The 27,974-nt window shown below is 49.1% G+C and overlaps 12 protein-coding genes across 12 annotated transcripts; 4 read left to right on the plus strand and 8 right to left on the minus strand.

Moving 5' to 3' along the window:
- Positions 1–635: 635 nt before the first annotated feature.
- Positions 636–2,474, plus strand: N7481_009773 (putative MFS transporter; the record flags this gene model as incomplete). The annotated part of the gene is made up of 4 exons (XM_057268992.1): positions 636–799; positions 863–1,174; positions 1,229–1,823; positions 1,881–2,474. The coding sequence occupies 4 exons, from the start codon at positions 636–638 to the stop codon at positions 2,472–2,474; spliced, it is 1,665 nt and encodes a 554-aa protein (XP_057119669.1).
- A 128-nt stretch (positions 2,475–2,602) lies between these two features.
- On the minus strand, positions 2,603–4,351 carry N7481_009774 (uncharacterized protein; the record flags this gene model as incomplete). Its single annotated transcript, XM_057268993.1, has 5 exons — positions 2,603–3,256; positions 3,318–3,568; positions 3,631–3,851; positions 3,913–4,029; positions 4,089–4,351. 5 exons carry the CDS (start codon positions 4,349–4,351, stop codon positions 2,603–2,605), a joined length of 1,506 nt encoding a protein of 501 aa, XP_057119670.1.
- Positions 4,352–4,716: 365 nt separating this feature from the next.
- On the minus strand, positions 4,717–5,576 carry N7481_009775 (uncharacterized protein; the record flags this gene model as incomplete). The annotated part of the gene is made up of 2 exons (XM_057268994.1): positions 4,717–4,986; positions 5,046–5,576. The coding sequence occupies 2 exons, from the start codon at positions 5,574–5,576 to the stop codon at positions 4,717–4,719; spliced, it is 801 nt and encodes a 266-aa protein (XP_057119671.1).
- Positions 5,577–5,943: 367 nt separating this feature from the next.
- N7481_009776 (NAD-dependent succinate-semialdehyde dehydrogenase) lies at positions 5,944–7,622 on the minus strand (the record flags this gene model as incomplete). The annotated part of the gene is made up of 4 exons (XM_057268995.1): positions 5,944–6,576; positions 6,643–7,376; positions 7,430–7,517; positions 7,572–7,622. 4 exons carry the CDS (start codon positions 7,620–7,622, stop codon positions 5,944–5,946), a joined length of 1,506 nt encoding a protein of 501 aa, XP_057119672.1.
- Positions 7,623–8,084: 462 nt separating this feature from the next.
- N7481_009777 (MBL fold metallo-hydrolase) lies at positions 8,085–8,909 on the plus strand (the record flags this gene model as incomplete). The annotated part of the gene is made up of 1 exon (XM_057268996.1): positions 8,085–8,909. One exon carries the CDS (start codon positions 8,085–8,087, stop codon positions 8,907–8,909), a length of 825 nt encoding a protein of 274 aa, XP_057119673.1.
- Positions 8,910–8,961: 52 nt separating this feature from the next.
- On the minus strand, positions 8,962–10,749 carry N7481_009778 (fungal specific transcription factor domain-containing protein; the record flags this gene model as incomplete). The annotated part of the gene is made up of 1 exon (XM_057268997.1): positions 8,962–10,749. The coding sequence occupies one exon, from the start codon at positions 10,747–10,749 to the stop codon at positions 8,962–8,964; it is 1,788 nt and encodes a 595-aa protein (XP_057119674.1).
- Positions 10,750–12,172: 1,423 nt separating this feature from the next.
- On the minus strand, positions 12,173–13,709 carry glnA (glutamate--ammonia ligase; the record flags this gene model as incomplete). Its single annotated transcript, XM_057268998.1, has 5 exons — positions 12,173–12,612; positions 12,670–13,174; positions 13,396–13,488; positions 13,580–13,612; positions 13,707–13,709. 5 exons carry the CDS (start codon positions 13,707–13,709, stop codon positions 12,173–12,175), a joined length of 1,074 nt encoding a protein of 357 aa, XP_057119675.1.
- A 4,372-nt stretch (positions 13,710–18,081) lies between these two features.
- Positions 18,082–20,376, minus strand: N7481_009780 (RNA polymerase II mediator complex middle subunit MED1; the record flags this gene model as incomplete). Its single annotated transcript, XM_057268999.1, has 2 exons — positions 18,082–18,695; positions 18,753–20,376. The coding sequence occupies 2 exons, from the start codon at positions 20,374–20,376 to the stop codon at positions 18,082–18,084; spliced, it is 2,238 nt and encodes a 745-aa protein (XP_057119676.1).
- A 407-nt stretch (positions 20,377–20,783) lies between these two features.
- On the plus strand, positions 20,784–21,690 carry N7481_009781 (uncharacterized protein; the record flags this gene model as incomplete). The annotated part of the gene is made up of 5 exons (XM_057269000.1): positions 20,784–20,879; positions 20,940–21,349; positions 21,405–21,484; positions 21,536–21,566; positions 21,627–21,690. The coding sequence occupies 5 exons, from the start codon at positions 20,784–20,786 to the stop codon at positions 21,688–21,690; spliced, it is 681 nt and encodes a 226-aa protein (XP_057119677.1).
- A 916-nt stretch (positions 21,691–22,606) lies between these two features.
- On the minus strand, positions 22,607–23,906 carry N7481_009782 (SOS response-associated peptidase; the record flags this gene model as incomplete). The annotated part of the gene is made up of 3 exons (XM_057269001.1): positions 22,607–23,220; positions 23,293–23,827; positions 23,880–23,906. 3 exons carry the CDS (start codon positions 23,904–23,906, stop codon positions 22,607–22,609), a joined length of 1,176 nt encoding a protein of 391 aa, XP_057119678.1.
- A 266-nt stretch (positions 23,907–24,172) lies between these two features.
- On the plus strand, positions 24,173–25,645 carry N7481_009783 (TPR domain protein; the record flags this gene model as incomplete). The annotated part of the gene is made up of 1 exon (XM_057269002.1): positions 24,173–25,645. The coding sequence occupies one exon, from the start codon at positions 24,173–24,175 to the stop codon at positions 25,643–25,645; it is 1,473 nt and encodes a 490-aa protein (XP_057119679.1).
- A 523-nt stretch (positions 25,646–26,168) lies between these two features.
- cpcB (40S ribosomal protein RACK1) lies at positions 26,169–27,597 on the minus strand (the record flags this gene model as incomplete). Its single annotated transcript, XM_057269003.1, has 4 exons — positions 26,169–26,594; positions 26,873–27,190; positions 27,330–27,456; positions 27,518–27,597. The coding sequence occupies 4 exons, from the start codon at positions 27,595–27,597 to the stop codon at positions 26,169–26,171; spliced, it is 951 nt and encodes a 316-aa protein (XP_057119680.1).
- Between the last annotated feature and the right edge of the window lie 377 nt (positions 27,598–27,974).

A 27,974-nucleotide genomic window follows, 5' to 3' on the forward strand; every position in this document is an offset into this window, starting at 1 on the left:
GGTGACAATTTAAGGTTATCCTCGGTGAGTGGGAGAGTCGGTTGGGAAGGCTTCTCCGTTCTGAACAGTCGCAGCGCCGAGAGTCGGACGCTTTTATTTTTTTCCCACCGCGACGCGACTCAACCGCTCAACGGCTAGTCTTGTTGGGTTTCTTTCTTTCTTGTTTTTTTAATTTTTGGTCTCTTTTCTTCTTCTATTTGTGTGTCGCCAGACGGAAAGGACCAGAGCAGGATAATACTCATACGAGTACACACTTTTCCATTCCCGGTCAGCTGTGCAGCACCCCTCCTTTATCAGATCTGCAAACGGGTCTCCGCCTTTGTCCTCTATTTTTTTTTTCTCCGACCAGCTTTCGCGTTGAAGCGGAGTTGTCCGGCCGCATACCACCGGGGCTGTCATCTCAAGGTAAGTATATGCGATCCATTATTCACTTTTTTGAATTTTCCCTTTGGGCCTTTATCTTAGCGTCGCCGGGAATGTCTTTAGACCTCGGCAAAGTTCCCGACTTATACATGCCATCGGAAAGCCCACCCGCTAATTAGTCTCACAGCGGCGCATCATTTTTATTCCCTGCTTCGGTCCTAGACGGTTTTTCTTCATGGGAAGACCGCTTGAATTTGGTCTCTGCATCTAAAATGGCGACTACACCCGCCCCCGAGTACGCCGACAGTGGCATGAGCAGCGCCGACAAGGAGCCTGTCTCTGAGAATATTCATGAGCAATCGCAGGTGACCAGATCAATGGAAGACGATCTTGAGCCAGGCCACTTCGATGTAGCCAATATTGAGCGAATCTACAGGTGAATCACAGCTTCAAAAATGGGGAAATAATCTTGAACTACTTTTCTAACAACAAGTCGCAGAAAATTGGATCGTCGAATCATTTCCGCATTCTGGGTTCTCTACTTCTTTTGTTCAGCCATCCGCTCCAATGTTGGTCTAGCGCAGACCATGAATGAGGATTCGGGCCACGATCTCGGAACTGTCTTGAAAATCAACCCCCACGAGATTTCAACCGCACTTGCGCTATTCTATGTTGGTTATGTGATATTTGATGTACCATCCAACCTGGCCATGACCCGCTTGAGCCCGCACGTCTGGATGAGCCGTATTGTGCTCAGTGTTGGTCTAATTGGTACCTGTATGACTGCTATGAAAGCCGAGTGGAGTTTCTAGTAGGTGAAAACTTTTGTTGAATTTGTGACCCCATGCTAATCGACTATACTTAGCCTCCTGCGTCTCCTTCTCGGTATCGTTGAAGCTGGCCTCTGGCCTGGCATGACCTACTATCTCACTCTCTTTTATCCGCCCTCGCGTATTGGAAAACGCATCGGCTACTATTTTACTGCTTCGCAAGTATCCGCTGCCGTTGTCGGTCTAGTCTCTGCGGGTTTTCAAAAAATGGACGGTGTCAAGGGCTATGTTGGCTTCCAGTGGATGTTTCTCATCTGGGGTATTGTTACTATTGCCCTCGGATTCGGCCAGCTTTGGTGGTTGCCTGACCGTCCCACTCCGCCTGGAGAACCTCTTCCTAAGCGTCACAAGCTACTAAGCTGGCTGCCAGATACTGCCCCTGCATTGACTGGCAAGGATGCTGTCGTCCACTACCACGACATGAAACGTGTGTACCACAGCACCAAATGGACATGGACAGATCTCCTGCACGTCTTTATGGATTGGAGACTTTGGCCGCTACTCGTCATGTACTTCGGCGTTGTCGGCGTTGGGATTGGTGTCCAGCTGTACGCAAACCTAATCATCCAAGCGATCAACCCGAACCTTAGCGGTGTCGTCATCAGTCTGTTGACGGCCCCTATTTGGATTGTATGTATCCATTCCCCCGATATTATCCCGACTGTGGTTTAGCTAACTGGTCTGTAGATGGATTTGATCGCCATTGTTATCGTTACGCCTTTCTCAGACCGCTTTCATCGTCACCGTGCCATTTTTTTTGCTATCCCAGCTTTGATTCAAATCTTGGGCCTGCTTCTCACGAGTTATGCTGGCAGCGAAGAAAACCCCTGGCCCCGTTATGGTGGCCTCCTTATCATCGGCTTCGGCCTCGGCCCCACTGTTCCTATCACCATGACATGGACTGCCGAGATCTTCCAGCCGAGACACGGCGAAGTCGGTGTGGCTGCTGCATCTGCCGTGGTCTCTGGATGGGGTAACTGTGGTAGCATTCTAACCACCTATGCACTCTACTCGGGTTGGACGAGCGACTACGAGGCCCCTGGGCGTCAAAAGTACCGAAAGAGTAACCTAGTGATGGTAGGAATCTTGATCGCCAGTATCCTTGCTGCCGCCCTGATGCAGATCTTGGTTCGGGTCGTTGATGGCCGCCAACGCGAGGCGGAAGACGCGGACGGCGTACTCGACGGAGCGGCGGCCCGCGAGTTGGAACAACGTGGTCTCAAGGGCTTAGGATCTGGAGTCGACCGGTGGGTGGGACGCGCGAAGAATGTTCGCAAATAATAGGAATATTTATGTAGTAGAAGACTGGAGTGGCGGTTGCTCAAATGATCATAATGAAGATTTATGCCAAATTTAATCAAAGCACGCGGATATAATCGCCCTACTTCTTTTCCGAGGCACACCAGAAATCATAGAGTATAACGGAAAAAGGGGCTATTATCTCCCAAAAACTTGGTTTCTTCATCCAATATTGCCAGCCTTTCCTCCGGCATACTTTCGACCAGACCATCTCGCTTCTTGTTTGTCGCGATGAGAAGCCATAATTTGAACGTGGCGACCAAAATGCCAGCACCAAAAACGGCCACCATTATGTAGTAGGCTGTGTGAAATGTTGGAGACTCTCTGGCCAAAAAGATGTTTGACCCGACAACACCTCCAATTAGGTTGCCGCCAGTAAATGTAAGAGCCATTCCGACTGCTCTCTTCCATTGTCCTGATAGATTATTCGCCATCCAGCAAACGACACTGGGAGTCGTGGGGAAAAGCGCTGCTGCAATGAAGAACATCGCAAGATAGATTACTCCTGGCTTTTCTTCCGGGTCAACGGTTATGCAAATAATGAAACCTATGATCCCGATCAGGTAGGGAATCACAACAGCATGATATCGACGCCCCAGGCGGTCAGAGGCCCATGCATTGAGCACACACATTATACTCGCAAATGCGTATACTGGAATGGTCATAAGTTGCGCCTGAGCTGCAGTGTAGCCAAGGATCTTGATTGTCGTGGGAAGACTGAAGGACAATGCATACGTCCCCATAGATACGATCGTGAATAATATCTAAAATATTTCGAGTTAGCTAAATCACGAATTCGTTTTATCAGACATGGAATGCTCATACGCAGCCGAGGTAAACTTTCGTGTCCAAAAAGGCTTGTTTCAAATGATATTTCTGGAATGCAGACTCCTTGTATCCGCTTTCGTGGCCATCAAATTGCAGCCTTAAAGTGATGAATCGCTTTTCTTCTATAGTCAGCCAGGAAGACGACACTGGATCATCGCATATGAAGGGATGCGAGACTAAGGCGACGATTATTGTGAGAACACCCTCCAGGATAAAGATCCAACGCCAGCCGCTATAACCTCTGATCCCTAATAGAAGAAAGGCATATCAGTGATGATATATACTACTAATTATTCAATGGAAATCTTACCGTCCATGAACCCTATGCCATATGCAAGAAGTCCAGAAAAAGAACCGGCAAGGCTGGCTGCGCAATAGAACAAAGCAATACGAAACTGCAGTTCATAGCGGCAATACCACGTAGAGCAGAGATAAGTTACCCCCGGAAATAGGCCGGCCTCGGTCACTCCTAAGAAAAAGCGAGTCGCTAATAATCCAGAGTAGTCTTTTACCCAACCCATACACATCATCCTGCGTAAGGTTAGTGGTAAGAAGCCAGTATTATATTGAAGAATAGTGGGTTTTAACTTACACCAAGCCCCATGAGAGCATGATAATAGGAATCCATATTGAGGGCTTTGTAAACTTTAATGCAAGATTGCTAGGAACCTCGAAGGCGCCGTAAGGGAAGAAAAAGATAGTTAACGCCCTATTTTCAAACAAATAATTAATACAAAGCAGGATCGAGCGGAGAATAGCTCGGTATACCAGTTGTACTCGCCGGGAGTCAAGTTTAAATCTTCCTCGAGGCCCTGTAGCTTCGCATTTCCAATATTGGCTCTATCCATGAACGATATGAGATAGAATAGAGACAGTATCGGTAATAAGCGCCAATCAATCTTCCGCAGGAGCTTGTTTCGCCGTTTTGTATCAAATTTGCTCAAAAAATAGTCGTACTCCTCGCGATCATCAAGGAAGACAGCAGACTGTGCCTCCTCCGCGTGTTCTGGGAATTCCTTTTCAAGATCCATGTCTGTCGGTAGGGAATCAAAATGCAAGAAGCAGTAGCGATTGCTTACTTTCCCCGCAGTTAGGGATCAGCATTATATACTTCTCCACATCGTAACAAAGAGAGACGCGCGGGGTATGGGGTAAGACGCCGAATGGCGGCATTTTCCTCTTATCTTAGAGCCTGCTACGAGGCAGCCGGACCAAGAAGCTCCGACAATAAGCCGACTCCTTCGTGAAATGACGAAATCCATTGACGCAACCCATCGTTATTTCAGTATTTCTATATTTACTATTCAAGTTCTCCCACTTCTTGGCAGTCACAGGCCTGAGAGCGTGGATGATATATGATATCCATCAAGATAGTTGAATTCTCCCAAACTAAACTTCACACGGCCAGCCTCCCTCCGTCAACAGGGAAGTTAATTCCAGTCACAAAATTGGCCTCGTCACTCGCCAAGTAAACAGCAGCATGAGCAATAGCGTCAATATCTCCCATTCTCTGCAAGGGGACAGTCTTGGAGAATCGGGCACGTTCCTCTGGAGTATCCGGTACGCCAGAAAACTTTTCTAATAGAGCCGTGGGAGATCGTAGTGGACAGATCGAGTTCACTCGAATATTATATGGGCCCCATTCTGCAGCTAGTCCCTGTGTGATCTATTTCGAATCATATAAGTAAAGAGAACTCAAGATAAAGTGCCGGATAATTAACTCACGGTGTTCACAAAGCCCTTGGTCCCACCATAAAACACTTGTCCAGGTCGCACCTTGAATCCAGCTACCGATGATGTATTGATAAAAACACCCCGGCGCTGCTCTGCCATGTAAGGCATGACCTCAACAACACTATGATAGATGCTCTTAGTATTGACAGCAATGATCTTGTCGAACTCCGCTTCGGTAACTTCAACACTGGGCTTTTTGTTGTATGTTGTACCAGCGTTATTCACCACGATATCCAGCTTGCCAAATTCATCGCGAGCGAGCTTCAGGCCATCTTTCCATGCTCGACTTGCCGTACAATCAAACTTGAGAAATAAAGCCCGACCATGGCCTTCAAGATGAGATTGTTGGATATCCTTCTGGACACGCTCTCCTCCATCTTTTGCGATATCTGCGATGATAACATTTGCACCCTCTTTTGTGAAGAATTTAGCTATGCCTTCGCCGATTCCAGACCCAGCCCCTGTTATAAGTGCCGTTTTACCAGAAAGACGACCAAGTGAAAGTGGAATAGTAGGCCGCATGGTGAGGTGCTGGTGAGCGTGACGAACTTATTTGGCCTCGCCCTGAATATTTAGCAACGATGCCCCGGCAGCCACGGGGCGTAGAGTCAAAACAATCATATCTATTTATTTCCATGCCCAGACACAGCTTCGACCTCTCCTCAAGCTAGCCGAGGTGCTTGTGCGGGGATGTCGCTCTTCCGGTGAGATGTGCGAGCGCCGTCGGAGACACACCCTCCGGCGGAAGACATGAGGCGTGTTAGGTATTCCCTATGCTCTCATCATTATCTGGGGAGATTTAAACCCCCCTAAAATAATTCGGCAATGTAAAAGTAATTTAAACAATTTCATTTTCTCGTAGCTTTTACCAGAACTTTGCGTAGACTCTTCAAAGACCAACAGTAATACTCTTGATATTAGTGTAGTCCTCGACCCCGAACTTGGATCCCTCACGCCCAATTCCACTCTCCTTTATTCCCCCAAAGGGCTGCTCGCACGCACTCACGAGTCCTGTCCGCACACCTACCATACCCGTCTCTAGAGCCTCGGATACTCTCCATACTCGAGAAATATCTTCAGTATAGAAATATGAGGCCAGTCCGCTTTCTTCTGTATTGGCCAGCTTGATAACCTCTTCCTCCGTCTCGAATGGAGTTAAGTGCATGACAGGACCGAAAGTCTCTTGGGTCCATGAGCGCATTTCTTGCGATGGGCCACCAGTAAGAATGGTCGGGACATAGAAGTTCGGTCCCAGGTCTTCCTTGATAAATCCCCCAGATATGATCTTGGCTCCCTTCGACACGGCATCTTCTTGGTGCGCCTTTGCTTTTTCTACACCCCGGGAAGAGTATAGGGGGGCCAAAATTAACATCCGGGTCCCATACAGACCCGTATTTAAAAAGGCCATCAACTGTTTTCTGGAGTCTCTCTGCGAACTCGTCGATGATGGAATAGTGGACAAAAGCGCGGTTAGCGCACACGCATGTTTGTCCAGAAGATCGGAATTTGCAAGCGATGAGACCTACCCAGGGTTTTGTGCTAATTAGCTAGAGTTGCTTGTGTCTTTGGGGAAATACTAACCATCAACCGCCTTCTGGATATTGGCATCTTCAAACACAATAAATGGTGCATTCCCACCCAGCTCCATGCTAGTCTTCTTCAAATGCTTCGCACACTCTGCATTAAGGAATTTCCCCACAGAAGTTGATCCTGTGAAGCTCAAATGTCGCACTGCCGGATTGTGACACATCTCGTCTCCGATATCTACAGATGCCGCAGCGTCCCCAGTGACGATATTGAGAGTTCCTTCGGGATAGTCGACCTGCTCAAACAGTTTTGCGATCGCAATGGCACACATCGGAGTTTCCGGCGCAGGCTTGAGAACAACTGCATTTCCAGCGGAAATGGCAGCGCCGACTTTTCGAAGAATCATGGCCACGGGTGAGTTCCACGGTGTCACTGCCGCAACTACGCCTTGGGGCTCACGATAAGTCATGATACGATTGCTTCCACGGGCCGCCGGAATAGTCTCCCCATATAGTCTCTCGATCTCACCTTCAAACCACTCAAGGAAACTAATTCCATAGTCGACAGTTGTATAGGACTCGGTAATGGGCTTCCCGAGCTCCAGCGTGCAAATAGCTGCCAAATCATCACGACTTCTCTTTATCAACTTTGTCCATTCGCGGAGTAAAATTTTGCGATTGCGATGGGTGAGTTGCTTGTATTGTCTCGAGGCTGTCTGTGCGGCACCGATTGCGGTCTTCACTTCCACCCGGGAGACATTAGCAATCTTGTATGCTACTTGATTATCTTCTGGATCTATTCCAGTTGATTAGCGCATAAATTAAGATCGAGTTATTATTGGCCCTCACCATAGACAGGAAATGTTGCCCCAGATGCTGCAGGTGTCCAGCGTCCTCCGATAAAGGCCCTACTGTCAAGAAGGAACGGAGTTTTGAACTGAAAGGAAATTTAGTCTAGGAACACCCTTTGGATGGCTAACCAAGAGCGTACCTTGTATGGTATTCTCTTCAATAGGACGTTGAGTCCGGACATGGAACTCATCCTGATTGCTGGCACAGTCGCGTAGATCCGGTCTTGATGCTCGATTGTAAAGCCCAAGTGGACAGTATATTGGCTCAAAAGCGGATAGCTCGTGTGGCCTCAAGCACAACAAATTTATTAGATTGTTCTGAAACTTATTCCCGAAGGGAGTAACATGGATGTCGTAATGTTCTTCGGAGAGAGACTCTCCGTGAGGGGTTGGTCGGGGGGACCGCCGATGCGCATGGACTGTTTGACCAGGGTACGTAGCTTCTGTCCGTCTCTAGAATGTGCGGGGCTCAGACTGTCTTGAACAGCATAATCAAGTCAAGAGTATCAACTCATCATATATCATATTTATCATTCGCCTCTCGATCAACGCAATCACCTCAAACACCATGACATATATTCTTCCTAAACAACCAACCGTTAATTCCAAAATAGGAATCCAAATACTATCCGGGGGGGTTTTTACACCTCCCCATGAAGTATTTTGTAGCTGGCTCGGATCCAAATGATGTCCGCCGCGTACCATCAATGTCGTGGCTTCTCAAGCATGAGCCTACAGGTCAAAAAGTGATCTTTGATTTAGGAATCCGAAAAGACATCGAGAATTATACGCCTGCAGTCTTCGAGAGGTTACAAAATGCCATCAAGTCTGAAGTCCCAGAAGATGTCTTTGCTAGTTTAGCCCAAAATCACATCGACCCATCGTCGGATATCCGAGCGATTATCTTCTCACATCTCCACTATGACCACATCGGAGACCCGAGCAAATTTGGGCCTAAAACAGAGTTCCTCATCGGACCTGGTGCCAAGCAGCTTCTTTATGGTCCGGACAGTTATCCATGCAACGCATTTTCACATTTCGACTCGAGGCTACTTCCCCAAGATCGAACAATCGAACTACCCCCTGCGACTGACAGATCGTTCTGGGCTCCATTGGGCCCGTTTCCTGATGTCCATGACTTTTTTGGAGATCAGTCAATGTACATCATCAATGCGCCTGGCCATTGCCCTGGACATGTCAATTTGCTTGCGCGTAGTGATGTGAATCAGTGGATGTTGCTGGCTGGAGATACTACACACGATACTCGAATCTTGAATGAGGTTGGTGAGACTGCTGTCTATCTAGATGAGAAGACGGGCCGGTCAAAATGCGCCCATCACGATAAAGAACTTGCAGAGATACACTTGCAGAGAGTGCGGGAGTTGAGAAAGCTGGAAAATGTGCGGGTGATACTAGCGCATGACAGTGCTATCTATAATAGTCTGTGTGATCGTTTTGGGGCGGGACTACAGACTTAGTATAGCATAGCACATAATATTATTTTCCTATAGCAGCAGACAATAGGTTCTCCTATGGAATCATTCCTTCGAAAGATTCTTGTTCTAAGAACCCATACAGAAGGTCACCTGAAAATGACTCGTCCCATTCGTTAGTGAAGAAATATGGGTCCATCAATGAGCCTATGTCACGGGCTAGGGGAGCTGAGTCGGTACCACAGCCATGATTCTCTTCAGTATTGGCCAACTCTTCTTGCACTGCAAACCCAACAGTATCAGGAGAAAAGTCCAAGCTGACCCCTCTCGCACTCATCAATTTCTTTATGATGGAAACAGTCTTTGCAACAGCTGGATTGGGAACTGCCAGCTCTTCAAGCCAACGGACACTTCGCTCTAGCGTAGAAGAATTCTTGACGACCATTTCACTGGTATTCACGCCCATATTGCGAACATGTATGGTACACGCCACATAAAGACCGTAGCTGATGAGATATGGAGCTCCCCTTAATGTGTATAGCTGTCGATATAAAGCGACTATCTGAGTGATCTTTTCTGCTGCTTCGGAACAGCGCTTCCATGATAAGGCTGGCGGTGATGCCGAGCGTAGGTGTCCATCGGCGACCAATGGGCGATGTAGGAGTATTCTCAATGCATGATAGATGACATGTAAACAAAGGACGTTTGGAGCATGGCTTACTGCTGGTCCGCAGCGACTCGAGGTATCTATGCGTAACCCCTCAGGTAGATTTTGTTCCCATTGTTGTAGAAGATTGTCGATACTGCGCAGACTTAATTGAGCACTTTCTACTGTTGCACCAACAACATAGAACTCATCGATTATTCGCGTCATGATTTTTGAGAGAAGACAAAATCTCTGGAAGCATGAGACTGAGTAGATTGGGAACTTTGGCGGAAATACGTTCTTTTCGTTCATCGTCTGATTTGCCAAATCTTCACATGGAGTCCATAATTCATTTTCTTCCATGATATCCTTCAACTCAAGCGAGACATGGGCATCGCGCAATTTGATAGCGAACGGTCTACCCAAGTATAAACTCTGAAGCTTGTCACAGATAAAGGCACCCCAGAAGATTCTTCTCCGGACTTCTTCTTCAATCGCCTTATCATCCTTGGATGGCTTGCGGTCTATATGAAGGCCGAGATCGTATATCATGCGTAAGGCATACCCCGTGAGAAGCCAGCCTTTGGTGGTCACACCACGTGCCACGTAAGTTGATCCCAGAAGTAAAAGTCCGACAATAGTCGCAAGACTTGGGCGAAGGAGGAGATTTTCTTTGCTCATTAGTTCATCGCAACGGCGAAAGAACTTGGCTCCCGCTTCTTGTGCATTGCCAAAGGTGTTTCGCAGCTCGGGCCTGGTGGAGAATTTGCTGGCACAGGCGAAAATGCTATTCAGTAAAAATGAGGACCCAAACTCGCCGCCTTCCAATAAGCCCTGTATTATGGCAGGCCGATAGGTTAGTAAGAAGGTGTGGTGTTGTCGATTCCAGTGAAGTTCGAGAAGATGAGTTGCTAAATCGGTGGGTACGCCAGCTAGTTCACCGAAAGTTGCTAATCGATATTCTAATTGACGAGATAGGGCGGCATTAGCAACCAATTCATTTTTTGTGTTTTCGGTTGCTAATTTCTGAACAATTGCTGGAGCATCTGTTATCATCTGCCATGCTGATGAAGGTCCAAAACTATTGAAATTGCCGGACTCGTCCACGGAGATGTAGGATGATGCGTCAAAGGCTGTTTGGGGAGGGACAAGCTTAACAAACTCCGATTCTTCGGTCTGGTCGTTTATTCCTTCTCTGTTTGGAGTAACACTCTCTGTATTGCTTGATACAAGCGGCATGGTGGCTCCCTGCGGCTGCGTACTTGGGGTTTCATCTTCGCCCGAATGAAGAGCTAGCCATAGATTTTCTGGCGTACTGGCATTCTTCAAGCGTTGTATCAAGCATATAAGTCGTTTGTTTTCTGAGCGAAGAGCATTGACTACCGCCTTTGTTGGTCTGTAGCGAGATCTCAGTAAAGTCTTCATGCAAATTTTGTATCTGCATAATGCGCAACATCTCTCTGTTGGTTGCAAGCTAACCAGGCTTACCTTGGTTTTGGTAGGGATATTCGATAAACACACTCTTTCTGGTGATCAAAACACGTCCTACAAGATGGTCGCTGGCCATCACATCGGACCTTTCTGGACCGACAGAACTCGCAGCTTCGGATAAGCGTTTTCCGCGTCCCCGCTTGAGCCGACATAAGGTGTGATGGGGCTCAATTTAAGAGCTTCTGCAGGGGGGCATTCGACGATATGGAGTGATATCAATGACCTTTGCTGCACATCATGCAATCAGTCGTACTTCGATGTCCGAGGCATGGGTGCTACCCGTCTAGCATGGAGGCGGAGAGGTGGAGCAGCCCGGGGTTTGTTGTACATATGTGGGGTACAGGCTCGGCATCATCTTGGATTAACCGAGAAAGAATCGCGGGCCATGATGATCAGATCCCTGGAGGCGTGTGGAGCAAATCCGGCTGGGGCGTCGGATATGCTTAAAGGGTAATAGCGTCAAGTTGAATGCAATAGTAAAAAGCACCCTCAATGAACGTAATCGGCTACTGCCAAGCTCACGCAGCGCCACGTTCACCTCCGCGTTCTCCCCCTCTACCGCGGTGACCATATCGTTTGTATTGACATGCCTCTTCCAGTATTTCAATGCTTGCCTTGACGCCCTTGTAATCCGTCCCGATAATCTACATGACGGAATTGGCCAACGAGTCCTTTCTTCTGCTTGAATTCGGTCACGTAGCGAATGGTCTGCTTGTCTGATGGAATTGCATTTTGATCGGTATTGTGCCCTAAATCCGTCTATATCGGATCAAAGCCGAAACTTACGACGATACGCAATGTCTAGATTTACAGAAAATAAAAAACGAGCAGTGAGCAGTTTGTGTGGGTTCAAACGATGGTTGTGTTTTCCATCCGTGTAGTGGTTCTATGCTATTGTACGTGTCACATAACCCACGTCGTGGGAAGTCAAAAGAGAAAAAACGAAGAGAATCGGCGAAAGCAACGAGGGAGTTGAAATGAACGCAGAGGCGGACCCTTGGCGCCAGGTGAAGGATGGAATAGGGTTCAGAAGACGGACGGCAAAATATAAGAGACAAAAGGCACCGGAGATAATAATCTAAGGGCTCCCTCGCGCAGTCAGGCCGCTCTCATGATCCGAACTCCCAGTTGATGCCGGAGGGTATCGGAACGCTAAGATATGATGATTTTCTTAAAGGCCACCACACATCGTCTCAACGATGATACCGGTGATTTGGTAGGGATCGGCATTGGATGCGGGACGACGGTCCTCGAAATATCCCTTTCCATCCTTCGCAACTTGGCGAGGGATACGGATGGAGCCACCACGGTCAGCAACACCATATGAGAACTTGTCGATGTTACCGGTCTCGTGGCGGCCAGTGAGACGCTCTTCGTTGCCCTCACCGTAGACGGCGATGTGCTCAAGGTGGCGGGCCTCGAACTTCTTCATGACAGCCTCGATGGCCTTCATACCACCCTCAGCACGGGTGGCAGCGGTGGAGACATTGCTGTGCAGACCAGCACCGTTCCATTCTCCCTTGATAGGCTTGGGGTCGAACGAAATGCGGACTCCGAACTCCTCAGCAACTCGGTGAAGGATGTAGCGGGACATCCAGAGGTGGTCACCCACTGATATCTCGGTTAGTTTACTGCGGGGGGTCGAGTAGATATAGATTTGAGACTTACTGTCAATGCCGGGGCAGGGGCCGACTTGGTACTCCCACTGGGAGGGCATGACCTCAGCGTTGATACCGGAGATGTTGATGTTGGCATACAGGCAAGCACGGTAGTGAGCCTCGACGATGTCACGGCAGTAGACACGGCCGGTACCGACACCACAGTAGTAAGGGCCCTGGGCACCGGGGAAACCACCACGGGGCCAGCCATAGGGCCAGCCATCAGTGCCGAGCAGAGTGTACTCCTGCTCGAGGCCGAACCAGAACTCCTCCTTGGCGTTGGTCTCCATCAGGCGGGCGGCGTCGTGACGGAAGTTGAACTTGTTGGGGCTTCCATCGGCATCCCAGGTCTCGCACAGAACCAGAATGTTGTCACCCTGGCGGAAGGGGTCGGGGAAGATAGCGACGGGGCGGAGGTAGACATCGGAGTTGTCACCGGGGGCCTGGGCGGTGGAGGAACCGTCGAAGTTCCATTCGGGGAGTTGGTCAACGGAGGTAACGGGCTTAGAGAGAGTCTGTGGGTGGGAACAATCTGGTTAGCAGATGATCACCAGCGATAGTGATGAAGTTGCCCCTCATTATTCACGTGATACGGGCGGCTGCGTCGCGCGTGGGGGAAAACCAGGGCTTATCGAGACAAATTCGATAAGGTCGGAACGCCACCACGCTGCAAGCCCAGCAACCATAGGATGTATTCACACGTAGACACATGAGAAGAACCGGGAGAACCACATACCTTGGTCTTGGAGCGAGTTCCGCCTTGTGAGTCAATCCAGATGTATTCAGCCATCGATCGACCGCGCTGGTCGAGAGACATGTACTTCATGAGCTAATCACCCCCAGGGCAAGTCAGTATATTGTGTTTCCTCTCTGGCTCAGAGGCCATTGTGGAAATCCCAAGTATCGAGAATCAAACGCACATTCTCCGTGTTGGAGACGACAGTTGAATCGGCCTGTGAAAAGTGAAAATCGTTAGCATTCAAATTCATCATGAATGAGTCACATCATCGCCAGGGAGATGCGAAATGGGAGATGGGAGACACGTACCATAATGAATGGTGATGTGATGTGAAGCGTTTAAAAAACACAGAGGCAGACTTGCGAAGCAAGCTTGGAATTTGAAGAGATGGATAGAGAGAATCCCGAAGGATAGAAAGCACAGAGAACAGATGGATGGAAAATCCAAAAAGAGGGAGAAGGGTGAGTTTTTAGATGGTGGGGAGGGGGAAAAGATAAAGATTTAAATTTAGTCACTGCCTTTTCACCTTTTGGGGGGGAAAACGGAGAATGAGGAAGGCGTGGGTCAGCCACTCCCAAAACTGACTAGCCGTATTCTGTTACGGTAATCGTACCTGTCTGTATTACACCTTACGCCTTACATCCTGTCGGCGTCAAAGAAGTGCCTCATACTAAAACACATTCTTCCTGCCCGAAACCGGGGTCGTTGGGGAAACAGAAAAATCGCTCGTTGCATGTTTTGAGTTATTTTGCTTCTTTCAATTTGTAGACATGAAAAAAAGGGGAAAGTCTCAGGGGATCCAGGAGGTGTACAACAAAGCCCTCGTCTTTACGTTCAAGCGAGACAAGCGCAGCTTCCCAGAATTTCAGCGCCACCCTCCGTGTCATCATCGTAGCATCATACAAGCGCTGCAGTGCCCGGTCGCCGCCGAGAAGTTCACCACGATCACAAGCGATCTTCCGCTACCCTCATACTGGCTGCTCGGCCGTCGAATTCTAAATGGGTTCCTCCGACCTCCGCATTTTCAAGGTTTTGTACAATGGTTCCTTTTTCCCGGGTTTACTTCTGTAGACCGCCACTCGAAGGTGACAAACTTCCCACTACGGCGTAGTAGTATCTTTTACCTCGTCCGTGATATCTTTAGGATATATTTGCCTCTTCCTCGTGATAGCCATCACCCAGCAGGATCCAATCACCGACCAGGCCTTGTAATGTGGCCCGGTAATATGATCAATATCCCTTCTCCCGTTGGACCGATAACAACTCGCGAACGACCCTAGAGGCTTGCCCTGACCTTCAATCTATTCAAATCTAACTCTCTCGATTGGACGAACCTACGCATCTGCCTCCTAAATCTGGTCAGGGGCGGTCGTGTGTGATCTCCCGTGAGAGGGACCCCACGTCTCATCCAGGTTCTCTGATCCCGAGCGGGAAAAATCCCGGGGATCGTTCATCGTTCCCCTCCCTACCCAGCACCCGTACGGCCACGTCCATCTGGCAAGAAAGAGCTGCACTCGGGAATTAAACAAAACTAAATCTATCTGGTCGGATAATTTACGGGTCCATGCTGTGCTTTGCATCGCATTGCTGCGATACTACCTGCCCAAGCAAAACAAGCTGTCAGTCCACAACCGTGCTAGGATGCAGCCTTGGCATATCAAGAGCGAGGCCGGGATTAGATATTAGATATTATGTACAGACATCCATAGCCCGGTGTTCAACTAAATCCGCTATCATAGACTTATCGGAAAAAGCAAAGAATAATCACGCTACTAGTACAAAGCTATTGAATCCATCTGATACATGCATCATTTGTATACAAGCACTCATAGTATGAATGAAAATGTATGGAGTACATATGAGCATACTTTGTAAAAGATCCACGCACTGGCACATCATGCGCATGCAAAGACCAAGACCACTGTATGCAAAAATACAGACACGTCAAGCTTCAGGAGATGTGCTCGAGCTTCCTTCGCAGATTCACCGTCCAACAAAAATGGTACCTGAAGCCCGGCCAATGGCTATTATTGTGCTTTTGGTGTATCTGCACTTCGCACGGTGCCGCGTGGCATGTCCGACCCTAGGGAAGTTCTAGCTTCACGACACCGCCGTCTAGACCTTATCGCCCATAATGTACCTGCAGCGATGTCCAATATTGCGCGATATGCAAATCTTACCGTCGGCCCTCATGCGTCGATACCTTACCCACCAATGCAGGGTGGGCCTCCACCAACAGATACCAGTCAGTACCGATACGATCCTCAAACTCCATCGACCCCCATCGACCCCCATCACCCAGCCACTTCGAGTCGCCGGCCAAGTGGAGCGTGGCAAAACGTTCTCGAAACCTCCGGCGAAGCACCAATCATGTGGGACCATGGTCCAATGGAACCGCCCCGATGCCGGCCACGGCACTGGGATTCGGCGGGACGTATCACGAGTCGCGTTCGAGATTTTTTGTTTTAATTTTTCAAGTTTTTTTTATTATCATTATATTACATTGTATGTACTCGGCTATGTAAGAAAAACAAATTGTGTCGGATGTGGGAAAGTCCGCATGAGGTAGTTGTTTTAAGGGTAAAAGGGCGGATGAACGGATGAAAAGTTAGCCCTTTGTGAATGAGAAGCAGAAGGAGAAGAGAACCCCAGAGCAGGGATTCTCCAGATGGTCACGGCGGACAATGAACTCTTTGAAAAAGTGGCTACTTGATCCTCCCCCGTATTTTCTTGGGCAAATGGGTGTTCAGCAAAAATGTCGGGGGATTTAGGGGGGAACGCGACCTAGTGGCTAAGGGTTCCGATCCTCACCTTTCAGCCCTGTCTAAGAATACCTGAGACTTCAAGTACATATAATACACTGCACTCGCCAGAACTACCTCGTCTCGGCCAAACCCGAATACTTTTCTCTGGAGGAGTAGTCCGAAGAAGGAATCGTATTGCACAGCCGCGCTGAGATCTATTTCGATTTTTCCGCGCGGACAAGAATAGCATGATGTGAAACATGACTCAATGTGCGTTAGTCATCAATCTGGAATCGAGGCGCAGAGAGTATGGCCGGGCCGGGTTCCAGACGATGCACAATGCCCTATCCAGGATACCCTAAGAGAAGCGGAAAGTCACACTAATCCATCCTCGGCCACAGCAAGTGGAATTGTATTTCGATCAGTCACGAAACGCAAAGGATAATCCAGTGTGGTCCCAGATGGGGTCGATTCTGGTTATTCTAGTCCGGGATCGACATTAACCCTGGCTTTCTTATCGGTCATCGCTCATTGGTCTGACACATGGCGCTGACTACCCCCGTCCGGTTAGAACGCTTGGCCAACTGGAGGTCCCAGCCCCGGCATTGCTTTACGGTAATCTTGCAGAGTATGTATTTCTGATTCTGATCTGACCATTGAAGTCTTTTTGAATCCTACCTCCGCTTCTTTGAAGGCTTGACATGGATCAGCATGTTTTTACGCTTCAGACATCTTCCACGTACGAGGGAATTCTCCAAGCAATGCTCTAAATGCCTCACCGGAATGTGGACTCGCAAAATAATGAGGGGCACTTTGACGACTGGTTTCCCAGGCACTGATAACGATGTCATAGCGTCTCCATCATCAGCCATGGCAAAAGCCTCAGCTGGTGGGGTGGCGTACCACACGACTGGTTCTGATAAACCCTCATGTATATGTACTGTGTATTTCAGTATTGAATATTTAATGACTCTTAGCGTCTCGTTACCTCTTTTCAAGAACTTGAAGCAAGATATCCCGCCAACTGGCCTAGTACCTCATCCGGCGTACTTCGTGCCCGCTTCCGGCGCGTCATGGATAAACATCGTAGACTGTAGATTCGGCTATTCACGCATTTTCTCCTCCTTTTGCTGGACTCCGATGCGAGGACGACGTAAAGCTGCAGATCTAGTGGTAACCCCGCACCGCTGGGGGATGTCCGGGTGTTGATCAACTAACCGATGTAATGATGATGATTTGGTGGAAAGTCGCCAAGTTTCAGGAATTTCATAGAGCCTAGCCATGCGTCTTGCATGTAGAAACTTGAACACGAACATGGATCATGTGATGCTGCTGAGCCCTGTGCTGCTGGCGTCTTTTCTTACGGTGTTTGCATGCCAGTTTTATGGTATTGTGTTTGAACTCATATTACAGGCAAGTACTAGTATGAATGGCTGGTGACTCGAAAGGTATCAAAATCCTTTGTTGTCGGGTGAGGCCCAACCTCTGTTCATAGGAAGCTATGTGCTAAATACATCTCCCATGCAGCATCATTTCGCGAGGCTTTGTTTGAATGCTTCTGGTTTGCAAGATTTTGCGATCTAGGGCACCGGCGTTGTTTGTTGTAGAGCTATTATCATATTCGACAAACTGTCAATGCACAGGCGTGGGAATCACCCATGTTCACGCATGCAGATAACCCCCAAGGTCAATCTGACGCTACTAGTCGCACGGCAAACGGAGCTGTTTGACTGGTTGCACAGTGCACACGGCAATGAACCGAGAACCACTTGCTCAGGCACCAAACCAGGGGTGGGCAACCGTACTGGAGAATTAGATAAGACCGCAAATTATGCGAGCTGTCCGGACTTGGCGCAGAGATAATCGGAACACGGATGATCCAGAAAGAATCTCGGGCAGCGAGACCGAAAGCCCCTAGAGGTCCGGACTCCTGTCTGTCTCAGCCGCTGACGGCCCGCTGCCGCTGCCAACGCAGGACCCACTCCACCAGAATGCCGATGTCCTGAGAGATCTCTAGGACCCTGGCGATCTTCCTGTGTATATTCTGCAGCTCCAACTCAGATCCGGAGTCATCTGCCCCCTGCATCTCTGAGTCGCCATTGTAATGTTGTGTTTTGCCTTGCGCAAGTCCTGAGCTGTCCACCGTTGATATACGGCCATTAAGACCAACCTCGAAACAAATTGATATTAACGGGTCGTCATGCTGAGTCCGATCCGTGGCCCGGGTGGCATCAGTGATGAAAAGCATGAGAGCCGGCGCTTGTCCGAGTTGTGTGCGTAATGTGATGTCCACTTTGATACCATTATCTGCAGGATCACTAGGTTGAGTGCCATTGGTGGCGCAGTCGGTGCCACTTTCCAACCCATCGCCCAAGAGAAAATTCAACCTATCCTCGTTGGGGTCTTCATTACTCAGGATGGTGAGTCCATCGTTTTGAGAAAGTAATTCTGAAATGGGATCTGCGAGTATGGAAGAGTTGAACAACACGGTCTTTGGTGGCTCGGGTTTCTTTTCTTGACAAAGGGGGGGAATTAAAGGCTCGTCGTATAATGCTTGCGAGCAAAGCATATTGGCGGAGAACCTTTTTCATATTAATACCAACAACTGACATTTAGGGATCAAGAAGCTTACCGGCAAGATTTCGGCGAGCTGCCGAGGATGAGAAAAGGGGAGTTCGGAAATTGTACGGCCTGTGACAGATTCGAATGCTTGGAAGGTGTATGTATGATCTTTTGTGCGAGGGTTTCCCATTGAATCGGGTGCTTGGACGGAAGCCTTGTGCTTTCTTCGACCAGCCTGAGCTGAGGAGTCCGTCGCTGGTCCTGGGACTAACAACCCATCATAGGTCACCATTTTGAAATCTTGAGGTAATTGCATACCAAGGTGTTGATGAATATTGGAGGCAGCGAGAATTGGAATGTCAAGGGGAGGTTCTAATTTGGCGACAAATCGACGATTAGGGGGTGAATGTCCCAGCATATTTGAATCGAGAGCCATGGAATCGGGATGGTCGCCGTGTGGCAAGCGCATGGTCTGAGGCGGCTCAAGCCAGTTTACTGACTCCGCAGACCCAATTGAGGGCAACGATTCACTGCGCTCTCTGGGTCCGAAAATCTCGTTTCCGACCCATTCTTTCGAGATGCGTAAGGATGGGTATCCTTCTTCACATTCAATCATTACAGTCCATGCTTTTTGTTGGTCTTCGACCTCTGGATCTGTCTCTTGCGGGTGGTCTATCGCCATTGAATCGGCAGATGTAGCAATATTCTTTGAATCCAGTAGCTTCGCTTGCTCAACCCAGTATTCCAGGCCTAGTCCAACCCGAGTGCCCTTATGCATCGTCGGGCGACCAATGACCCCATTGCAAAGATGTTCATGATCACCTCCGTGCTGTCCATCCTTGTTTTCTTCCGCCCAGATGCGCTTAAGATTATCCTCAAGACCCTCGAGTGCCTCGAAGCAGTTCACCTCCTGGCTAAGCTTGTCCAGCTTCGCCAGCCATTGCAGATTTTTGTAAAACGGACCGAGCGATCTCCATTTCCCTGAATCGGCGTCCTGGAGGGATTGTATGAGATTTCGTTTCAGGACCAAAGTAGCAGCTTCGCGCCGCCCACCCTCGGTGTGTTCCGCAGTCGCATATTGTAAATTCACCTCTTTAACGACGTCGTTGCCGGCGTGAAATTCGATCTCCAAGTCAACGAAGTTGCCTGCAATATTAATGTTGTCATCTTGCCACAGACGTTCAAGGCCTTCCAGGCGACTCAGCCGCTCTATGCCGTCCCGAGAAACCCCTCTTCCTGCAACGCGCGTGCGAAGGCTCCGGACAACTTCCTCAATGCGATGCCTTTGTTCCTCGTCGTTATCCCTTGCGACCCCGAGCTTCAGGCCTTGCATACCCAGGTTCTGGATATCATTCTCGTTCATGCTGGTGCCAACCAAGCTATCATGCACAGCAGGTGAGGGACTGATCCCAGCGTAACCGCCAAGCGCGAGGAGCGCAGAGGGGGAACTGAAATTGACGGGATCATCCACAGCGCTTGTCGTCGCGAGAGGCGTGGTATACTGATGCGACGAAGTGCTTGCTGGCTGGTTCAATCCTGGGCCTGAGGCCGTCGGGGTTCTCATTGAAGGCGACTTGTGAGCAATGGAGCGGGAGAGGGGCGCGGAGGATGGGTGAGGCGATGAGGTGAGGTGAGTGGGAGTTGCACCCGGCTTTGCTGATGGAGTCGCCATGGCGTAGTGTATCACAGTGGTTTTACTGTGATATCATGGGCGGAAGCCTGGTATTGAGCCGTTTAGCTGCGTGATGCCGTCAGGGAGCAGCAGTCTGCAGGTCAATGGAGATTTCGTAGTGGTGCTAGCAATCGGGGAGCTATAAAAGAGCGAATGTCTTAAACAAGTGTCGCGCCAGGGAATCTCACACGGCGCGCAAAGCAAGAAGCTTAATCCACTGCAGCCTCAAGATCAACGAACCCGGCATTCGCGGTTGACAGGCGCTGAGCTGCAGCCGGCAAAACAAAAGGCCCACTCACCGCCTTGGGATCTGCACGATGACCGAATGCTTGGAAGCTCACCTTCTCCGGACTTCACCACTGCTCTCTTGAATAAAGTTAGCGGTCTTCCGGGTTGGAATTTTTGAAATGTTTGCCACAAGATCAATTGGCCGTCAGGTCTTTGGTGCGCCCAGATGGGCTCACATTCGCAGTGTCTCTACATTGGAAGGGAACCCTCATATAGTATGCGATTCGAGGTCAACTGCTACTTGCGATTGTGGTGCTAACTCAATTCTCCTCCAGTATATATTTCCTAGTGAAAACCCAACATCGTCGCATATTCTATCCCTCCTACCCTCCGAACCAGTCAACCCCAAACTTGCCATTGGAGTTACAACCAAGCTCCCCCCAACCGCGGATTCGCTCACAGAGAACTCAAAGTTTCTCGATGTCCTCCAAGAAGTTTTTACCAAGCATGCTCATGAAGATCCCGATGCACAGTCCCAGGCCCAAGTCATGGTGTCCACTTCAGGTGCCAATCTGATGTCGGGCGGCGTGCTACTTCCTGGCAAGCGGGGCGGAAGACGGCGCAAAGAGATGGGAGACTCTAGTGGTGGAGCCAGTGGTCAAGGTGGTGCTGGGTCTGCTGGCAGAGGTGGCTGGATACACATCTCGGATAGCAGACGACCCCCGGAGTATGGAAGAATTGCTTGGTACGTTATAGCTAACGAATGAGGCTGCTAGATAATTCTAACTAATATTGTACAGGCCCGAGGACATGTTCGGTAGTCTCGAGGTTGATGGACAGGGTCAATTTGTAGATGGGAATGGAAACTACCAACCTAGCGGTATGGTATACTCCTGGTATCTAAAATATTGCCCCACTGACAATATAGCAGGCACCTATCGGACCGTGACCCGAGACGGAATGTAAGAGCTTTTTTACTTATACTATTACGGAGTCGATGATTTGCTAACTCGGTGGCATAGTCTGGGATTGAGCCCATTCCTCAGAGAAAAGCTTGTGCAGAGACTGCGAGAGCTCGAGAAGTAATGAACCTTGGAAGATCTAAAGAGCGTTATATATATTCTTCTCCTCCTCCTCCTTCTCCATCCCCCTCCGTTCCCCTCCATAGTATTCTCTAAATCACGACCCGTCATGGATTCAATTCCGGATCCCCTAGGTACCTCCCCCCCGCCAGCGACCAAGCCTTACCATCAAAAACTCCAGATGCTATGTAACTTGATAATTGGCTATTTACCCAGACCACTGTCAATAGAATATACTTATCGATCCTTTTTATTATTTTAGCGGTTAATAATTAGAGATAGGCTCAACAAGCCTTGTGGTAACCTCACTTACCACAGTATCTAAAAGTTCAAACCCATATCCAGTGCAACATTGTGGGCAAGCTGCCGATTGAGATTGAGATTTAATTTTTCAATACCTCGAATTCATAGACTTACTATGTCTATGAAAAGTTTCAAAAACCTGGAAAAGACTTCTGTCTTCCTACGCCGTGCAACACGCTGTAATCCGGACACTGGGACCGTGTTTCGCAGATATCCAAGATACGGCTGCTTTTATCAAGAAAAGAATTCGAATTGAATTTTGTCACTTTGTCTCGGAGATGACCTTCATGCCAATATACATAGGTGCCGAAGTATTATAGTATCTTGTACTATAATCAATTATACTGAGAGCCCTGGATAGATGGCCTACACTATTTATAAATACTAGTAGTATGAAACCTCAACTTGAACTTGAAGGATCTCGAGACTTTTCTCTGCTAGTACTACTAGTACTAGTAATTTACTACAGGGGGCTGCAGTCTCTATTACTACTAGTAGTAGCCCTGGAGTGGTCCACGGTACCTGCGAGTGCAAGAGCACAATGACCTCAGCCTTGCGCAGGTGGAGTACACTTCAAATTCCATATATGATTTCTTATATTTGTGCGAATATTTTCATTATTTGAAAAAATTAGTGATCCTCTGTGATCCACCGGTCGATTTTATTGGACCAGACTTTTTCTTAGGTGTATTGCGAGTGGCGCTGCGCATCTTCGACTTCGACGGCGATGGTAAGGTTGTGCTTTCAATGGTTTTCTGCTTCTTATTGTGTTCATCAGTGCTCGGCGTACTATGCTCCCTTTTGATACCTTTCTTATCAAGTGTCTCTAAGCCATTGCCATCTTCGGATTTTGGCTGCGGAGACACGGATTCCTTCTTCGGAGAGACTCCTGAGCCGGCGATGGGGCCGTCTTCCCTTTTTTTAGCGTTGCTGAAGAAATTGGCGATATTGTTTTTGTTCTCCTTGCTGTTGACTGGGATAATGAAGTCGGGAGAATTGTTCCCGACCTTGCCGACTTCTTTTGCGACGGGGTAGCATTCTAGTTCGCCTTCGTATGGCTTAAGAATAGACTGCAACTCTTTCGACCATGTCGTTCGCTTGGGATCAAGCCATGTCTTCATTGCTTCCGAGCCAGGTTCTAGAAGAACAGGCATGCGTTCATGTAGGAATGCAAGGTAAGGATTCGACGAGGTTGTGATGACAGTGTAAGTGTAAAGTTTCTCATCTGAATCTGCTCGAGGAATTACCTATTAGCGATATTCTTCTTTTGGAAATAAAAAAACCATCATACTCAGAATCTTACCCTCGTATTGCACACAATCCCATAGTCCCGCAAAGCACATCAAATCTCCATCCTTTCGCTTGACAAAATGAGGAATCTTTTCCTTGCCACCCGGTCCTTTCTTCAACCATTCGTAGAAACCTTGACATATGACAATGCATCGCTTCCTTCGCTTCATGGTCGTCCACATTCCCCGGTCTTCGATTAATGAGTCGTCTCGGCAGTTGATAGTACGCATCATGGAGCCATAGTCTGGCGAACGCTTGGTCCAAAAAGGAATCAGACCCCATTTCATACTTTGGATCTTGTATTTGATATTCTCTGATTCATCTTGATGCTTTTCCGGTTGTTCTTCCTTTGATGCTTCATGTTCATTATGCCGGCCCTCGTTTGGAGCTTCCCGGTGGTCATGGCCCCTGTCAGGAATGTCTGCTCGATAGACAGCGCCGAAATTACCGGGAGCAAAGTTGAATGTTTCTCGAATGTCTTCGTCTTCTGGTGCGTCATCAACTTGCATGCCCCTGTCTTCTAGCTGCTGTCGCATGTACGCCAAGCGCTGTTGCCGTGATGAGCATGGGGTCCAGTGGACCGTGACAAGGAGAACGTACCACACCCAAAGCATATCGCCCACACATTTTCAGCGAGATGATCTAATTGAATAAACTATGTGCTTGGTTCTTACAACTGGCGCAAGAGAGGAGCGTTGGATACGAGCAGGCAGTACGGGCGACGTCATATGCAGTGAGCGGAGAGAAGCTTGGGCCAAGAGAAAATCGACCTGCGGCCGTAATCTCCGCCTCCCATCATCAACCCTCATCCCAGAACACGGCTATTCCCTGAGACATTAACCCTTGCGCGGCAAATCAATTGAAATAACACGTTTCCATACAATAATACGCCAATGTTCCGTGCAGCGTCGGGGCGCCTCAGCGCCAGCATCCCGCGTCTCCTCCAAACCCAGCGCCAAACGTCCACCCGATCAATATGCAGCAACACCGCACGACCTACACCACATGCACGAGTATATAACACGAACATAACCCTGAACTCGCGCGTTGCCGGTCAGCGTTACTCCTCGTTCCGTCATCGTGTCCGCATGGGCTATCGCGAAGCGTCAAAGGATATTTTCCGCAAAAATCCCCTCGTGCTGCCAATCGCTATCCTCGCCGCCGTCGGCGGAATCACCTTTTTCGTTTACACTACTTATGTCGAAATCACCAAAAACATACCACAGTATACCAAATTCCCGCCGAAAGTGGCGGATGCTCTGCGCCAAGCCATTTACTACACGGATATCGACCTGAACGCACCGAAGGCATTGCAGGCGTACAAAAATGCACTGCACCTGGCCATTGACGAGGGGATGCATCCCTTCTCAGACGAAGTGTTGGGTCTCAAGATACAGGTTGCGGCGATGCTGGAAAAGGCTGGATTGGTGAAGCAGGCTACAGAGGTTCTAGAGCGGACGAAGAGAGAAGCTTTGTCCTGGATTGAAGAAGGCCAACGGTCAGAGTCTTCTATTGTCACCAAAACGTCAATTCCAGAGGCGCAGCTATCTTCCAATGCCAAGGTCGCTCCTGATAATGTACAAATCAATGCACAGGCACTCCAGGACGCGGAGAAGGAATTGAAGGAAATGCAGGAGTACGAGGCGCGGCAACGAGATCGCGCATTGAAGAAGGTCATTGGCATCGAGATGAAGTTGGCCGAGCTATATTCCAGCGACTACATCCAAGATGACAAGAAGTCCGAGGCGGCTCAGATTGCTGCCGTAGAATTGTGCCTTAAGGAGATGCACCGGCGCCAGAAACTAGGGTTGCCCGTTGGAGCAAGTTCCGGCGAGGGATCGGATTCTTCTTGGATGAACTTGACCGAAATCGCCACTGCGCTGACAGACCTCGCAATAAGTTATACTGCCAAGGAACGACATGAACTCGCCATGCCATTATACCTTCGCGCATTGGACATCATCCGTGCCGAGGAGGGAAGCACCCCCTCGTGCAAGCAGGTCGTGTTGCTGAATAGCGTTGCCAGCTCCATGGCTGGCCAGGCACAGCCAACATCGCCTCGTGTACAACAGATGAAGCAGCAGGGTATTTCCCAAGAACCCACGGTTGAGGCTGCTCGGCAATGGGCACAGAAGGCCATTGATGTCGCGGCCCACATCAAACCCCCAGTTCGCGATGAGGAGTGTGATCTTAGCTGTGTTGCGGCTACTTACAACCTTGGTGAACTGGCTGAGTTACAGCAAAAGCCCGAAACAGCAATTGCACGCTATACCGAGGCCAGATCTCTCGCAAAGGGACTTGGATACCAAGAAGGGGTCTCATTGGCAGATGATGCGTTGGCGAGACTCCGAAAGAGGCTCCTATAGATGTATCACTGTAGCAGGATAGCAATTTTTGTACATTACTTTATGACCCAATAGAATCCATCTCCTACCCTCATTAACCTCAAATACCCGCCGGCCATATATCAGAACAGGGATAACATAGGAGAGAGACCCTTTCTTGCGAGATGCCACATGATGTAGCGAGACAATTCAAGGATGCTAACGATTACGAGCCTAGTACGACGAATGACTGATACTACGAGACTGGAACCAAGTGAAGAAAAAAATAGGAAACATTTTGATGCCTTAAGTGGTATTAGAACATCACATGCCTTCACAAGATTCCAGACATTTGATTTTAATGGCGAAATCAAGTAAGCTAGGCATGTTAGAAAACCTCTCAGACCGGGGCGGCCCCGTCCCAAAAGTGCTTCATTGCTCGTGGCTCATACATTCCAAACCAATTGCCCTTCTTGTTCTGGATTTTGAACTTTTTTTTGATTCCCTTGACGATAGATCAAAAAGAGGCCTCCATTCCCTTCACCGCAAACTCATCAAACAGGATCTAAGCCCGCGACATAACACCCCAGGCACGGATCTTGTTGTCGGTGTAACCGGCGAACAGGGTCTGGCCGTCGGCGGACCAGGCCAGGGAGATACACTCGGGGTCACGGCTCTTCTTGCCCTTCTCAACGTACTCGGGCTTGAGCTCATCAACCTTGCTCTTCTTCTCGAGGTCGAAGATGGTGATGGAGCTGCTGGTGGCGGCGCACAGCCAGTAGCGGTTGGGGGAGAAGACCAGGGCGTGGATCTCGTCACCGGCGTGGAGGGAGTAGAGGTGCTTGGACTCGTTAAGATCCCACAGCATGGTGGTACCGTCCTTGCCACCGGAGGCGCACAGGGATCCATCGGGAGAGATGGTGACAGTGTTGATGTAGCCGGTGTGACCGATGTGGTCAGTCTGCAGACGGCAGGAAGCGAGCTCCCAGACCTATTCATGGATAAATTGTCAGCGTTTCTGATTTCATCCATATTTTAACGTGTTGAATCCAGCAGCAAAAGTTTCTTCTTTCTCCTCATTCAAAACAAAAGAATGTTTTGAATGGTTTCTATCAGGCATTGGGTGAATGGTTGTCTCATGGCCCTGAGGGCTCTGAAGTAGCAAATACGTTTATATGCAAACATCATGTAGGGGGGTAGGAGTGCAAAAAAAAAAAAAAAGCAGTCGAAAATTCCCTGGGGATTCGAGGGTCGGGATGGATAGCGTACCTTGACGAGCTTGTCCCAACCAGCGGAGACAATGACGGGGTTCTGGGGGTTGGGGCTGAAGCGGACGCAGGAAACCCACTCGGTGTGGCCCTTGTCGGTGATGGTGAACTTGCAGTCACCGAGGGTGTTCCACAGCTTGATGGAGCGGTCACGGGATCCGGAGACGATCTGACGGTTGTCGGCGGAGAAAGAGACGGAGAGAACGTCGTTGGTGTGGCCGACAAAAGTGCGGGTGGTGTTACCGGTGGACAGCTCCCAGAGGCGGAGGGACTTGTCCCACGAGGAGGACAGAGCGTAGGCACCGTCAGAGGAGATCACCTATAGACGTAGAAAAAGACCAGCGGTCAGCCAGAAAGCTCCAATTATTCCCGATTCCATTATTCGATGCCAATTCGATTCATTCGATATCCGATTGATCCATGTTTCCGGGGCGGGTGCGGGAGGGGCAAATGCATACACAGTCAGAGACGATGTGGGAGTGGCCCTCCAGGCTGCGCTTGGGGTAACCGTAGGCCTGCTCATCGCGGGTGAGGTTCCAGATGATCAGGGTCTTGTCGCGAGAGCCCGACAGCAGCATGTTGGGGCTAGAAGCGGAGTAGTTAGAATGAGATATTCAATGCGAAAAACTTGGACCAGATCTCTTACTTCTCCAGAGAGGTAGCCAGGGAAGTAACCCAGCCATTGTGGCCCTCGAGGGTGCCGCGAAGAACCAGCTGCTCAGCCATTATGGGAGTAGACGATGAAGGTGAGAGGATGGGGAGGTCGTTGACGCTGGGGAGATAAAATCGCAGAGGGAAGGATGGGACTGCTGCGTGCCCGCTCAAGCCCTAACCCGGTTGGCTGGCTCCTTGTGTGGTTCCGCTGTGCCCTAACTATAAGCGAAGATCACGTGGAGGCTGAGCTTGCTGAGTCATGATTTAATGTATTCCATTGTATTGGATCCACTATCTATATGTTGTACCAGACAATAGAATGCAACTGAATATATGGACCTGATTGAAGAGTACTAGTACTATTCTATCGAAAACTTTAAGTCGGTTGAGGTTCGAATAAATATACTATTACATATAGTACTACTACCAGTGCTCAAACCACATCTTAA

The sequence above is a fragment of the Penicillium waksmanii genome (genome assembly GCF_028829765.1).
Source record: "Penicillium waksmanii strain IBT 27052 chromosome Unknown utg000008l:1.0-5622682.0:1.0-5626561.0, whole genome shotgun sequence".
In the NCBI taxonomy this organism is placed as follows: domain Eukaryota; kingdom Fungi; phylum Ascomycota; class Eurotiomycetes; order Eurotiales; family Aspergillaceae; genus Penicillium; species Penicillium waksmanii.